This window comes from Pomacea canaliculata, linkage group LG14 (genome assembly GCF_003073045.1).
Source record: "Pomacea canaliculata isolate SZHN2017 linkage group LG14, ASM307304v1, whole genome shotgun sequence".
NCBI lineage: Eukaryota > Metazoa > Mollusca > Gastropoda > Architaenioglossa > Ampullariidae > Pomacea > Pomacea canaliculata.
In genome coordinates, this window is record NC_037603.1 from 16,391,978 (window position 1) to 16,406,585 (window position 14,608).

The 14,608-nt window shown below is 38.5% G+C and overlaps 1 protein-coding gene across 2 annotated transcripts in view; it reads left to right on the forward strand.

Moving 5' to 3' along the window:
* Positions 1 to 735: 735 nt before the first annotated feature.
* The window catches only part of LOC112554796 (histone demethylase UTY-like), an 82,902-nt gene continuing 69,029 nt past the window's right edge, over positions 736 to 14,608 (forward strand). Inside the window, exons 1-5 of one of the 2 annotated variants that reach the window (XM_025222837.1) lie at positions 736 to 968; positions 1,363 to 1,423; positions 2,360 to 2,675; positions 3,584 to 3,633; positions 5,516 to 5,574. In XM_025222837.1, coding sequence (XP_025078622.1) covers positions 901 to 968; positions 1,363 to 1,423; positions 2,360 to 2,675; positions 3,584 to 3,633; positions 5,516 to 5,574 — 554 coding nt within the window. In that variant the 5' untranslated portion in view covers positions 736 to 900. Of the gene's footprint in view, positions 969 to 1,362; positions 1,424 to 2,359; positions 2,676 to 3,583; positions 3,634 to 5,515; positions 5,575 to 13,395; positions 13,824 to 14,608 lie in introns of those variants that run through there. The other variant, XM_025222839.1, reaches the window with a different exon arrangement.

Below are 14,608 nucleotides of genomic sequence, written 5' to 3' on the forward strand. Positions count from 1 at the left end.
GACGAGCCTCAAATGTACATAAACAATGTATTAAAGGGAAGTAGTCACAGATTTGTTTTTTTTAAAAACAGATTCTGTAAATAGTGGTCTCCCTTTTATGTTCCCCCCCCACCCTCCTCCGTCGCGGTATCATCGCTTCCTTTCAAATGTTTTCAGTTTCGTCGTATGTTGTCATTTTCACATTTCTTATCAAACTCTTGTGAGATATTTATTTTGTGGGCTTTAATTTGTAGGCACAACCTACAAACAGAAGATGTTTGTGGAAGCAATTAAATGACTATGCGCAGTGTTCCTATTGTGTGAAATATTTGATTCTGCGATGTCTCAGTACTACTTTTGTTATTAAGTCTTTACTGTTCTATAATGAATTCCTGTTTTATAACACTTTCTTCGAGTGAAAATCATTCGATATCTTCTTTCCCTTTTAAAACCAATAAACTCTTAATCTTTTCATTTGTTGCAGAAAAAACGTTTCGGGACAGTCACGTATTTATCCATGACTAATAATATGTGTAGCGCACGGTAATAATGTTATTATTAATTTTATGTTACCAGTTCGTGAAACAACTAACTATTTTTGTTTATTATTAATTTTTGTACAAATATTTTTAAACCAAAGGTAGCTCCGCTATATCAAGTATCCGTTTTCCTCTGGAACCAACCGTGGAACAATGCACGAGGAAAGCAGTCCCGCCATCAGTATCGTATAAAAGCTCTTTTGATTTGTCAATGGAGAACTTGTCTTTGTAAAGATAATTATGATTGGCTTATTTGTCTGAGCGTATCAGACTGCTATTTCCGGTAAAGGTAGGGCAATCAGCGGGAGTTGTTGATTCGATATATGGACGTATTTATAAGTTTATCTATTCCGGAGGCTTCTAAACTGCAAGCAACACCATAATGACCAGCGAATTCCAAGCCCTTGAACTAACATCGGAAGAACGATTTCAACTGGCTGAGCTTACAAGGTATGCTAAAAGAGCAAAATTTTAAAATCTCATTGCATACAATACAGACATATAAAGCGAATGACGCAAATTGCCAAAAAAACTTGAAAATCATTAGCTTTTAATATATAGTATGGTGATTAATAATCTGTTGTATAGTTGCAACTATTAGATTTTATGCAGAAAAATATATTGGAAAGTAAGATGGCTACCCTACTTTCCTACAATTTTCCCTGATATAAATGTCTTTCCTAGCGTTTTAGTACGTCATTAAAAAGTAAATTCAAATCAGACTTAAATTAAAGATGTTTGATTATTTGGTATAAGTATTATAGATTTTTCAAGCGATGAAATGGTACCAAGTTATTTAACATTTGCAACTACTGCAAAACTGATTTATTTACTATGTTGACAGCCTTCAGTTTGGACATTTAGATGAAGACTCTTTGATCAAGAAAAAACCTTTGATGGAAAAGGTAGGCTTATTTTTGCAGTGTCATAAACTATCTATTGAAGCTGGGTCAAATACTTAGTTTTATTTATAAAAAAAAGCACTATCAGGACAGCTACCATTTCATTGTTAGGGATGATAAACCTTCTTAAAGGCTGAACTTCTCCTGGCAAACAGAATTGAATGGTATCACCCATGCAAGGGAAGATAGCTGACTACTAGTGTCCAGTGTCTCCAATTACTTCCCAGGACAATAGGCAGGGTAGAGATCACTAGCCTGGCAATAAAAGGTCTTTCCCAGTACTTGATGTAGGGTCTGAGAGCTGTGAAACAACTTTTATCTGAAGATACTGTCATGGTTAGGACTGAATGTATTCTCCACAAACAAATAGGCAAAAATAGGATATAAAGGAGAGAAGGATGAACAGTGCAAATGACACAAACATAAAGACAACTGAATTTTCAAACTTTATTTTTGTTGCTTTTTTATCTTTCTCTATATCTCATCTTTCTTTCCTCATAATCAGAGATATCAATATTCTGCATGTAGTCCATGCTTACATCTACAGTCTATGGGTGCATTCCACCTAAGTTTTGAGTACAACGTGCATGCACTTTAGTGTACACTAGTGTTCATACTGTAGTAGTATTTTATTTTTACAGTTGTTACATATACTTTGTTTCTTATGCCCTGAATCTGGGAAATGACAATCTATGTCCATCAAACAAATTTGATGTCCCATCTACTAGACCATTTTTTTACCACTATCTGCATGTGACAGCTACTCATACAAAGGAAACAATAATTACCTTATAATTAACCAAGGCATCAGATAAATGTTACTCAATTCATTTTTAAACATTACCAACTAGAAATTTATTTAAGAGAATGATTGTTAATTTTTTCCACTGTAACTGCATTTGTCATAAAACCATGATTGCTTCCCCTTGTCATTTACAGGCTATTAGCTACTATGAGAACTTACTGAGCATTGGTCAGTATTTATCAAATCTTGACACAAAAGAAAAAGAGAAGGAAAATGAACCAAATGCTGGCAACATAAGCCGGGAAAGAGAGAAAAAAGATGAGAGAATGGAAGTTGATAAAGATCAGAAAGAAAGTGAAAATGGAAAATCTGCTAAAGATGGCAGAGAATGCAAAGATACAAAGGACCTTAAAGAAAGTCTTGACAAGATAAAGAAGCGAAAACCATTAGACAGTTGGGTGTACTGCCGTTTGGGCCATCTTCACCTGCTGCTTGAACATTATGCTAGAGGTGAGTGAATGTAAAGTTTCTGCTAAGTATGCACATAGACATATATATAAAAAAATAAAGCTACGTTTTTAAACTTTTCTTGTTTGACAAAAAAAAAAAAAATAAATAAGAATGCCAAATCTCCAAAATATTATGACTGTAGGAATACATTATAAGGCAGTAACAACATAGATCAAGACCTTAGAAATGTACAAGGATGTTTTGAAGTAATTCAGATTATTTTAGGCTGTACAAAAACATTTTCAGGTCATTGTTAAATTACTACAAAGGTTGGCATCAAATGTAAATTAGCATATATATTCTGGCTGGGTAATTTATTTATTTATATTCATTTGAGGTCTTTAGCAAGTATAAGAAGCTGATTTTTGAAAAACATTTGTATTTTTACAATACCTCATGGCTGCTGTACATAATCTTTATATAGCAGTTTTATACATACATGAAGGGAAAAAACTTGGACATATTTTACACATGTAACTCAATACATGGGTTTTATTGTTTTTATATTTTTGACAGTTATGATCATGAAACAACCTTTTCAAACATTTGAATAATCAGTTGAGCATTTTGCTCCATCTCTCCGCTAGTTTTCTTCATATGGATTGTGTGTAATTGTGCAACCCCAGTCTGTTCATTGAAGTTAGATCTGTCTATAGTTGTCTGGTGTGATATAGGCTAAACACATTAGGGCACCATTGTCTAGCTTTAGCTTTTAAAGACTGCCAGTAGCCTTGCAAGTTTCATGAATTATATGAACTGTTCATGCCAACAGCTGTATTGCTTCCCTTGAATTATACTGAAGACATCACAGTCCAGTCAGACGTTTAATGTGGTTCAACTTTTTATTCTTCAAATGTTTTTTATGTCAATTGACTTTATTATGATTTTATTTTCTTCTTATATTTCAGCTTTGTCAGCATACCAAAAGTTCTATATCACAGAAAAAAATCATTGGAAAGTGAGTACTACTACTATTAAGCATTGTACAAGCTGTGATACTATTGTGTATGTCCTTTTACAATCAGTTAAAAGAGTTACTTGATGCATTGTGGGAAAACTGAGAATCAAAGCATTGCTGAACTTGGCCTACAGTTTAATCCAGTATCATTTTTGATTGTGGGAAAGCTGGCATGTCTAGTTTTATTCTGAATGGGTGACAGCTGATATACTCAAGTCTTAATTCTGGATGGGTGACAGCTGGCAATCTGCAGTCCCATTCTGGCTGTGACAGCGAGTCTGTTCCAATCTCATTCTGGCAGAGTGACTTTCAGCTTACTTTTCTGGTTTCTGTATTTTAGGCCTTTACACCTTTGTTGTTTTCACCCTATGTCTGCTGTTTGTGTTTTTGTCCTATTTTTTTCTTCTTTAGTTGACTTTTTTTTATGCTGACCTATTTCTTTTAGTTTTTAGAGGAATGCTGCAACACTCTCCTCAAAACACCCATGCAAATGATGTGCTATGTGAGAGTTGCTTCGGATTCCTTGAAAGATCGTAATTTACTTTAGCAGCAAAGAATAATATTAAAGTTTGGATAGTCTTAAAGTACTAAGCCATACATGTTTGAACCTGAGGAATATGAGGGTTTGGACCAGATGAAGATTTTAGGTAGCAGACAAAGCAGATGATAAAGAAAAATTTCATACTGTTTTGGTTAACAATGTTCATTAAAGTTTTCATTAAGTTAAACAAAAAGCATTGAAAAAAGAAAATGAAAAAAAATCAAAGAAATAGATTTTCAGGAATGCTATACAGGTAATCATGATTGATGATTTACTGAATGCCCCTCACCATTAAAAATTTGAAGATAACTATGCAACCGTACACAGCTTGAACTGATCACTTGTGAAGTATTACAACTAAATAACTTTAGCTTTTCACAGGGGATTTGTGTAATGAAGCAACACTGGAATGTAAACATTGTATTCTTTGCACAGTTTCTCAGAAGAATTTAGCAGTGATGCTGGAAAGTTTAGTAGCAGTTTTATTCCAGTCACCCCCATCTTTACTTGGGTGAACATAACATGATGGGTTATTTATTTAGTGTAACTGTAGTAATGTAATATTCACTGTGCATATGTGTTTGTATGATTGCCTTATTGTGATTCTCTCCTCTGTCATACTGCTTCACACCATACTGCCCTTTATGTGTGGAAATGCACTATATAAATCCTATTATTGTTATGAATAGCTCACACTTGACCATTTTTACTTCTGAAGCCTTGCCATTGTATGGCACAATCATAACTGACTTATAATCATAACTACCTAGTTTTTCCGCTAAATTTCTTTTTCTGTGTTCTTCGGTATTCCCTCTGCTACAAGCTTGTTTGGTTTTGTATAGTGTTTATGGAAGAACATACTTCTTTCTTAATGTCTCCTAAAATCTTTTCCCCTTAGCTGATCTCATACCCAGTTTTCCCCAATTGCAAACACCATTAATCTTCTATACTTTCTCACTTTTTTGGTTTCTTTTTTTTTTAGTGTATTAACACTGATTGACTGTCCATACTAATAACAAGATTTCAGATTTCATGACATATGTTTCTGCTCAGTGACAGAAAATTGTCAGTTATTTTGCAAGGTCTCACATGGCTTTTAGTACAAGATTCAGTATTTTCTGTGCAACTTGTATTAACAGAGACGCTGTGCTCGGCCATGGCCCACTTGTGAAGTCATAAGCGGCTTCACACCCAAATGGAGATTTGAACAGATGAGGGATATTTTTTTAAGCGATAGGAAGATTCTTTTCAAGCAACCATGTGTGATCACTCAGATAGGTCTTTAAGAAAAAGTAAGCGTGCATATTATCGTCAGTTAATTTATTGCTTCCTTTCTTGCAGGATTTGTCTTTCTTGTATGGACTTGGTTTAGTTTACTTTCACTACAACTGTTACCAATGGTGAGTACAGCTTACTTCTTAATTTTATTGTTAGTGGATTTTTTTGGCAGACTCTTTTTCACCTCCTTTATCTGTTTCTGGTCATGAATATACTATGATCTGTTGGGGAGCTGATAGTCAAGTGGTTAGAACGCTGGCATCTGAACTGAGAGGCATTTCAATTTGATACCCACGTTGCACTGCTAGCTGGCAGAAATGGGTATCTGGCTCCAAAAAGGGTTGGGAAAGGTAAGGCAGTGAGGGAGAGAAGATGGACATCAACCTCACATAAAGCTGGCCTTGAGAAAAGTGAGTCTCACTCCCTGATGACCTGAAAAAGTAGATAATCTTAACAAATTATTATCTCACAAAATAAGAGTTCTTTGATTCAGAATATCCTGTTTGTTAGTTGCATATGCGAAGTACAAAAACATCTTCATATTTTGAGAATGACTTTAAGCACAATTTAAATCCACAAAACACCTGGTGAGGATACAAATACAGTTCACCATCACCTAACTGATACCTGAAAAACCAATAAAAAAACTAGGATACTAAACACCAGTTGGAAGTGCAAATGGTTTCTGACTAGACAGCATGGCTCCACAAATCCAGAAGTAAAAAATATGTGGAGTTCACGATCGCAAGGAATATGGAAGCTGATGGGCTGTGGCAGGTAAGGATGGATGTCAGGTAAGGATGGTGGATGAGGTGGATGAGGTCTATTCAGCATCTCCTTACCTGACATACCACCAGCAACTGAACAACTTCACGTCAACACCAGCCCTCCCACTAAGACAGAAATCATCAAAGCTATCAAAAGCATGAAAAATGGCAAAGCAGCAGGCCCGGACGGCATACCTCCAGAAGCATTAAAGGCAGACCCAGAAACAACAGCAACAATTTTACAGCCCCTCCTACACAAGATCTGGGAACAAGAGCTAATCCCAGCAGACTGGAAATTAGGCCACCTGGTCAAACTTCCAAAGAAAGGAGACCTGTCCCAGTGCAACAACTGGCGGGGAATCATGCTGCTGTCCATCCCCAGCAAAGTCCTGACAAGGATAATACTAGAGAGACTGAAGAAGGCACTAGACATGAGAATGAGACCAGAACAAGCAGGGTTTCGCCAAGACAAATCATGCACTGACCATATTGCAACCCTTCGTATCATCATAGAACAGTCCATCGAATGGCAATCCTCCCTTTATATAACCTTTGTGGACTTTGAGAAGGCCTTCGACAGTGTAGACAGGGACGTCATCTGGAGACTGATGAACCACTATGGTATTCCACCTAAATTCATAAACATCGTCCAGGGATTGTATGAAGACTCATCCTGCCAAGTTATCCATAATGGCAAACTCACTAAACCTTTTGTAATGAAGACTGGTGTAAGACAGGGTTGCATACTATCACCGACAATCTTCCTGATGGTCATAGACTGGGTTATGCGTAAGACGACCCAAGACAACAACACCGGTATCCAGTGGACCTTCACTAAACAGCTAGAAGACCTGGACTTTGCAGATGACATTAGTCTCCTATCTCATCGGCAGCAGCATGCACAAACCAAACTGAGCAAGCTAGCAGAGGAAGCAGAAAAGACCGGCTTAAAGATCAACAAAAAGAAGACCGAAGTGATGAAATTCAACAACAAGCAGGAACTTCCAATTCAACTTCAAGGAGAGAACATCCTAGAAACAGACCGCTTCACATATCTGGGGAGCATCGTCAGCAAGGATGGTGGAGCGGACGAAGACATCAGAAGCCGCATAAACAAGGCCAGGCATGCTTTCAACAGTCTGCGCCCCATCTGGAACTCCCGAGCATTATCCCTTCGCAACAAGACCCGCATATTTAACACCAATGTGAAGGCAGTCCTACTGTATGGCTCTGAAACTTGGAGAGTGACAAACACCATCAACAACAAGCTCCAGACCTTCACCAACCGATGCCTTCGCCATATTTTGAGAATAAGATGGCCTGAGAGGATCTCAAACAGCAGCCTGTGGGAAAGAACTAAAAAGAATGCCACTAGTCAAGACATCAAAAAGCGCAAGTGGGGCTGGATAGAACACACCCTGCGCAAACCGGCTGACACCATTGCCAGGCAGGCACTTGACTGGAACCCGCAGGGGAAGAGAAAAGTTGGGAGGCCAAAACAGACTTGGAGAAGATCAGTAGAGAGCGAGGCAAAGGCTGCCGGAACCACATGGGCCCAACTGAGGGGGGCTGCCCAAAACCGGGTTCGCTGGCGAGGTGTTGTTGCGGCCCTATGCTCCTTGAGGAGTAACAAGGAATGATGATGATGATGATGATGATGATGGGCTGTGGCAGAGTGGCAAGACTTGACAGAAACTGAAAAAGATAACACAGCAAAGGTTTATTATATTCAAACGGTCTTTATGGGCATTGAGACCAGTTATAAGTGTCACATTAAGTTTCTTAAGCATACAGCAGGTATAAGTGTCATAAGAAACTAGTGCTTATTTCGTGGCAATATAGCTGATCAAGCCAGTATGTTGGATAGCATAACACATGTCTTCTAAAGTTGAACCTTATCATTCTTACTTTTATTTCCATGTGGCAGTTATTGCAATGAGGGCAGTCTGGGGGCACAACAGTTAGCGTCTCTCAGCAATACAGTGAGGGTTAGCTGTCCTGGGTTCATTTCTTGTCTCGGGCATACTTTTCTTTCACTGCATGTGGCATCTGTTTACAGAGCTGGCTGCCTTGCCATGATATAACCTTAGTTGCTGGCTTGGTATAGTGCATCAGTTTCCCCCCACACCACCACTTAAATGAGTATGCATGTTTAGTATTATGTTGGAAAAGAGAGACTCACTATTCTGTAGATGGCATCTGACTATTTGCTTTTATTTAGGTTTTCGATATTGCTGAAAATAAATCTTGTTTCTGAATCCTTTGTTGATAGACTTCCTGCAACTAAAAGTAGATGTGTAGAATTTTATCTAATTTTGAAACTGTCACCAAAATGTCTTTCTGCCTGTGAAGTGACATTCAGGATTTGACATCAGTTTTTTAATTCTGTCAGCACAAAGACACAAGATATTGTGAAGTGTGTGGAGTTGGGGGGAGGTTGGTTGTTAGGGACTGCTAGTAGTCCTTGTCAGGTCTCTTATTGCCCACAAGAGAGGAAATGCCAGCTCTGAACTTTAAAAAAAAGTTGTGCGATAGATTTGTGTAAGAGAGAGAGTGTGTGTGCATTTGTATGCATGTTTTAAATGTTGGTTGCAGCCAGTAAGACAATGAAAATCTATACTTCTTTTTCAATTTCTTTGAGTTATTACCTTTAAAGAAGAAAATGGCCCATTTGCAAATTGCACATGCAGATTGTGCCTTTAGATTTCCAACCAAACAAAGAAAAAGTACTATTTAGAAATATAAATGTTTGCTTGAATTGAAGTGTCTGATGGATTAAATGTTGGCTTGAATTGAAGTGTCTGATGGATAATGTAACTCAGTCATGGACAAAGAGGTGTTGGCTCAGTATTTATTTTGAGAAGATTTAGGGAAGAAAGGAAAGTATGGATAGGGGTAAGCAGGGCAAGTAGGAGTTTGTTGATGTCATATCATATTTTGTTGATGTCTTATCATATTTTTGTTTCATTATTTTTATTGCAAACTAAAATTTGAAATAAGATCATGCACAGATGTAGCAAGACATTCTGGAGGACAGTTTGGGATGAGAGCAAGCAGGCCTAGAGGGAAAAGGCTTTAAGTGCACATCGGTGTCTGAAATAAAATGAAGGAAGTAGGCTACATGAATGCATGTTGACTTAATGGGTTTTATTTTCTGGTACTTTCTTCATACAAAGAGTCTTTATAAGTCTCAGCCATTCCAGTGGAACTGTTCTATTTTACAGAAGAATCTTAGTATTTGTGCCCTAGACATCGCAACTTAACGTCTCTTTTTCTGTAATAATGGCAAAGTGGTTTAATGAAGATAGCATGCTAAAACCTAGTATACAACCATATCCTGGTTCATGATTGCCACATTGAGGCTCTTGTCATTATTAGAAAAAAAATTCTCTATGGACTCATTTTTCACATTCCACTTACGTATTACAAAAGTCTTCGTCTAGATTACATTTTTTTAAAGTTAACACATGTTTCTTTATGTATTCTTTCCTATTTTCTTTAATTGTAATAGAGTATTATCATATAACATTTCCTGAAGACGTGTACATTTTTCAAGAGATTCTAGTAAGTGTATTGAATATTATTTTGAGGTGCTCGGGTGGATTAGGATGTACACAAGTTCTGTCTCTGTTTTTATAAAATGTTTATGTTTATAAAAGTGTGTGTGTGGCAAAAAGTGCAGGAGTTAGTGAGCATTGATACACTTGTGTGCATCCCTGCACGTTGCCTAACTCATACTGAAAGCAGTGTTGTTGCATCTATATAAAGTTTCTGGCCACTGAAGGCTGAGAAATAGGTTTGTTTCCTGCTTTGTTCAGGATATCCCTTTGTGCTTTCCGCTTGATGCAGTATCATGGATAGTGAACACAGCATGTGAATTTAAGCCAGCCATGGGAGAGCATGCTGCGACAATTTATTGTTGGTTTGCCCTCCCGTTGGCAGCAAGTGTTTTGGAACTTCCTCAGTTCTTCCCTCTTCTCCTTTTTTCAGTCTCTTTCTGTCTTGCTGTGAATTTTAAGTCACTTTAATAACATTCCGGCCTTCTTTTTCTGGATTAAGGTTTAAGACTTAATAGATTTTGTGCTTTTATCTTGTGCAAGAACAGACTTGACAATTAAAGTAACCAGAATAAATGAAGTACTGAATGTTGTGAAAAGTTAAAAACTACATTTACATTGAGATTAATCTCTTTTTTACATTTCCTGTTTCCTTGGTCATTGTTGCCATGGCTCATGTTCACAAGATTCACAACTGCATCATTGAGAAATTCAGTGTTGTCTTTGGTTTCAGTGCGCTTTTCACAGATGTAAATATACAGTAGGGAAGTCTGAATTCCTATGGATATGATGTTGGAAATGGTGCAAGTGTGGCTTATCAGTTCAACAAATGCAGTAGCTGTTTTTCCTGAGGTTATAGGTTGCTAGTAATAGGAAATGAAAAATCTGATATTAAATACTGTTTTCTCCTACATGAGATGAATGATTGTCTCCATATAATCATAACACTGACGGAAGTATGATTCTGTTGTCTGGTCTTCTGGTGGTGTTAAGTGCAATTGAATGCCGTATTAAGCAAGAGGCAGAATGGATGCTGTGTTGAGCAAGAGACAGAATGAATGCTGTATTGAGCAAAAGGCAGGACATGCTGAGTAATAATATGAATGATGGTGATGCTGACACATATGCAGCATAGACTGTAACAGTAGAGTGTGTCTTTGCTCAAATTTTTTTAATCATGAGATTGTGGATGACCTATGTATATACAGAGATATTACAAAAGTACATATCAATCAGCTGTGTGAAAATTTTAAAATTCTACTTATGACATATCAGCAAGATTCATAGGTACCTATTTCTTACAGTGGCCAACAAACTTTCAGTGTCTTTTTCAACTAAATCAATTACTTCTATGCAGATCTTGCTGGTTTATTTGATGAAAAACAGTACAGAACAGACCACAATGCCTGCATTGGCCTTGTCGTGCATTTTTTACCCCCTTGAGCTGTTCAAGACACTTTACTGGCTAGCAATTAGTAAATGCATAGAGCACACAGTAGAGTGAGGAGACTGTCTCTGTTTTCATAGCTTGCTCTGTAGAAGAAGTATTCCCAACTACCGTGTTAATCTTCATCAGTATAAATTTGCGCAGGTTCTGAGATCTTAAAATGCCTTTCTGCTAGGAAAAATATACCTTTGGCAAGAGATCTCTCGAAGTATCAATACCCACTGTTTGCAATTTCCTGCCAGTGAAACTTAAGGCTTACCCAGATACATGGAACCAAAATAAAAATCCCTTAAAGCTCATCTTTTCCACAAAATATATGTGTATGAGTGAGTGCATGGTAAGCAGCTTTCTGCAATATTAGAATTATGATATCAGTGATACTCTAATGCAACTGTATGCTGAAGATGTCTAAATGCATATTTGGTGACACTGAAATTGTTTTAAAGTAGAATCTGTTTTAATGTCAGCAAGATATTATGTCAGGTTCATTGAACTTTTGAAACAGAGCATTTCTGCAGTTTTTTAAATAATGCTGAAGTTGGCAACTATACAGAAATGCATAGGTGCATTTGCATACATACATGAATGCATTCACACCCACACAGAGAAAGGATTTTGTGTGTGTTGCACTTGTTGCATGAGCTTCCCCACATCTTGCTGTTTCCTATCTGCTATACAACTGAGCTGAATACAAGAGGCATTGTGAAGAAAGTGTATGTGTGCTAGACAGTTCACCGGTCTTTTTCATTCTTAAGTGATGCTTCCTCTCGAATTCTCTGTTCTGGCCACAACTCTTTCACAAATGCAGTCTCATTTTTGTGTGGTAATAAAGTGAAAACTGCTAGCAGTACTAGTGGATTAGTGGTGCCGCCTAGCATAAACCACTTACAGTTGCCTTTCTGCAACGTCTGTCCAAACCACTATTTTCTGCTTGGTCATTTTTGTTCTTACTAATTTCTTTCAAAAGCCTCACCATATGGGGCAAATGTCACTTCACTCAAAGGGAGTAGCACAAAAAGTATCTCAAGATTGTTTGTACAATATATACATAGCTAATGTTTCTGGGAGCCTATGGCAGTAACATATTCTCATGTTTGTTTACTTCACTGCAGATGCATAGATAATGGCTAAATTTTTAAGGGATTGTATTTTAAAACAGGTGAAACATGTGCAGTTATTTTAAATAAGTTATTAAAAATATTAATGGTTATTAAGTCAGTCCTATCATTTAGAATGCTTCTGAAACTATTAAAAAGTATGTAATTTATGTAAACTTTGTTAAAGGTTATATATGTGCAGTCCATACACATTGGATGTTTCTGTTGCAAGCACCAACACCTACATGTATATGCATTATACAAAGTTAATGTGCGGAATGCCATCTGGCTTGAAGAGAACCTAAGTGTGTAAGCAGGGTATGCTTTTGCCAGGTGTTAGGAAATGCATGTTTCGTCTTGTGCCGCAGGTATTGGGCATGCTTACCTATCTACCTGCCAACTTGCACATTGCTGCCACTGCTGAACAGTACATTGTGCTGACGCAGCCTTCACGTGCTAAACAAACCTGCACAGCTGGAACAGGCCCGCACTGTCTACAGGTCTTACTGTACCTGTTCTGAACCGTCCCGCCTGCACTAAATTTACACACATTTCACACGCACAGAAATAGCAGAGAAAGTCAGTGCCTTGTGGTTCAGATCTTGTCCATTTGGCACGAATGGCGCAAAGCCAGTTCAAATCAGATTGAATGGCTGATTACAATTATGAGTAAGTCGGGTTTGTTTGGGTTTTTTTTTTTCCCCCTCTCTTTCTCTTTGCAAGTACCGACCCCATCTTGCAGTTTACTAAAAAGTTACTTTTGTTTTCTCTTCCTTTGTTGCTAACGGAGCGTGGAAGGTGCAGTAATAATTATAAATAGTTCCTTCATGGGATTCGTCTTCCGATGACATCGGGTAAATGCTATTGCTGCCGTCTCGCTGGAGGAATCTGCCGGGTGGGAAGTCACCCACCGGTCACTTCTTGTCCCTCTCGGAACCACCCACGCATCCGGCCTGTCGCGTCTGATTGGATGAACAACATCAGTGCAGCCATTCAGCAGCTTTTTCTGGTCTCGACCTCAATCAGCCATGCGGCTGACCTTTCCATATTTGGCAGGTCTGACCTTTTATCCCAGTGTGTGTGTATTTTGTGTGTGTGTGAGTGTGTGTGCTGGCCTGGTTTAGGGGAGACGGGCAGAGTTGAACAGTGTCGGTGTGTCGGTGGCGCATAGTTGGCATGTTCTTTGTGTATGTGTGTTTCGGGCTTGTTCGCAAGTTGCCCCACATAGATGGCTTTCTGTTCGACACCAGATGATGTGCCCACTTTGTGCTTGGGAGGACCCCCTGTGTGTGATTGACTGGTCGTACGTGTACGTGTGTCCGCGGAGCGTACACGTCACTTTTTAATCCCCCTCAACCCTTCATTCCAACCCCACTTTGATTTTTTTTTCCACCACTTTTGCTCATCGAACCTGAGACGAGTTCTTGAAACTGTTTCACCTTGGATTGTAGCCGTGTCGTCTGCGGCCAGCGCCAGATGGGATTATTTTCCTTGGAAATGAAGGTAAGACTTGTCGGAATTGTGTATAACTGAAAGATCTGGTTTTCATATCATATTTTGTGCTGTCTGAATTTGGGGTTTACGTGGTCGGATTGATGTTTAGAAATGCATTTGGTTGCAGAGAAGCAGATTTGGTGACGTTAGTCTTAACGGAAGAAAATGGGGCAGCAAGGTCAGGGAGGGGAAAAAAAGCAGAGCTGACCTGTAAAGGCTGGCCAGTCAAGGTTCAGACAGCTCGCCACACAAAGGCAGTTATTTTTAGCGCAACTGAAACAGGGGCAACAGTACACGGGAGGCAACTCTGCTTGGCCGCCAAGCCTGGATTGTTGTCATGGTCGACTTTTTGCTACGTGCCGGCTGTCAGTGCGACTATGGGGGTCGAACTTGTAAGGGCTTGTTTTATCTCGGTTCAACATCTTGTAAGGAAAACGTGGTCTGAGTGCATTCGCGGACATTTCGTGTCTACTGGGAAGTTCCGGGCGCGGGAGAAGCAGATGATGTTAGATGATGGAGATGATGTATTTTCCTAAAAATTCGTTGAAAGAAGAAATCGAGAGTTTATTCTCAATAATTTCATTTCAGGTCGAAACATGTAGACATGGCGCTGCATAATTTGTAATGGGTATAGGTCTTGTCAGTGGAGGATCTGATTTTATGCAGAACATCAAGCATATCAACAGTCTCAAATTTAGCATTTTCTAGTTGGAAATTTTGTGCAAGCCCTTGACAACGCCAATGCTGCCACCCCTCCCTACGCCTTCATTAGCGCGGCGACCTCGACCTTATTA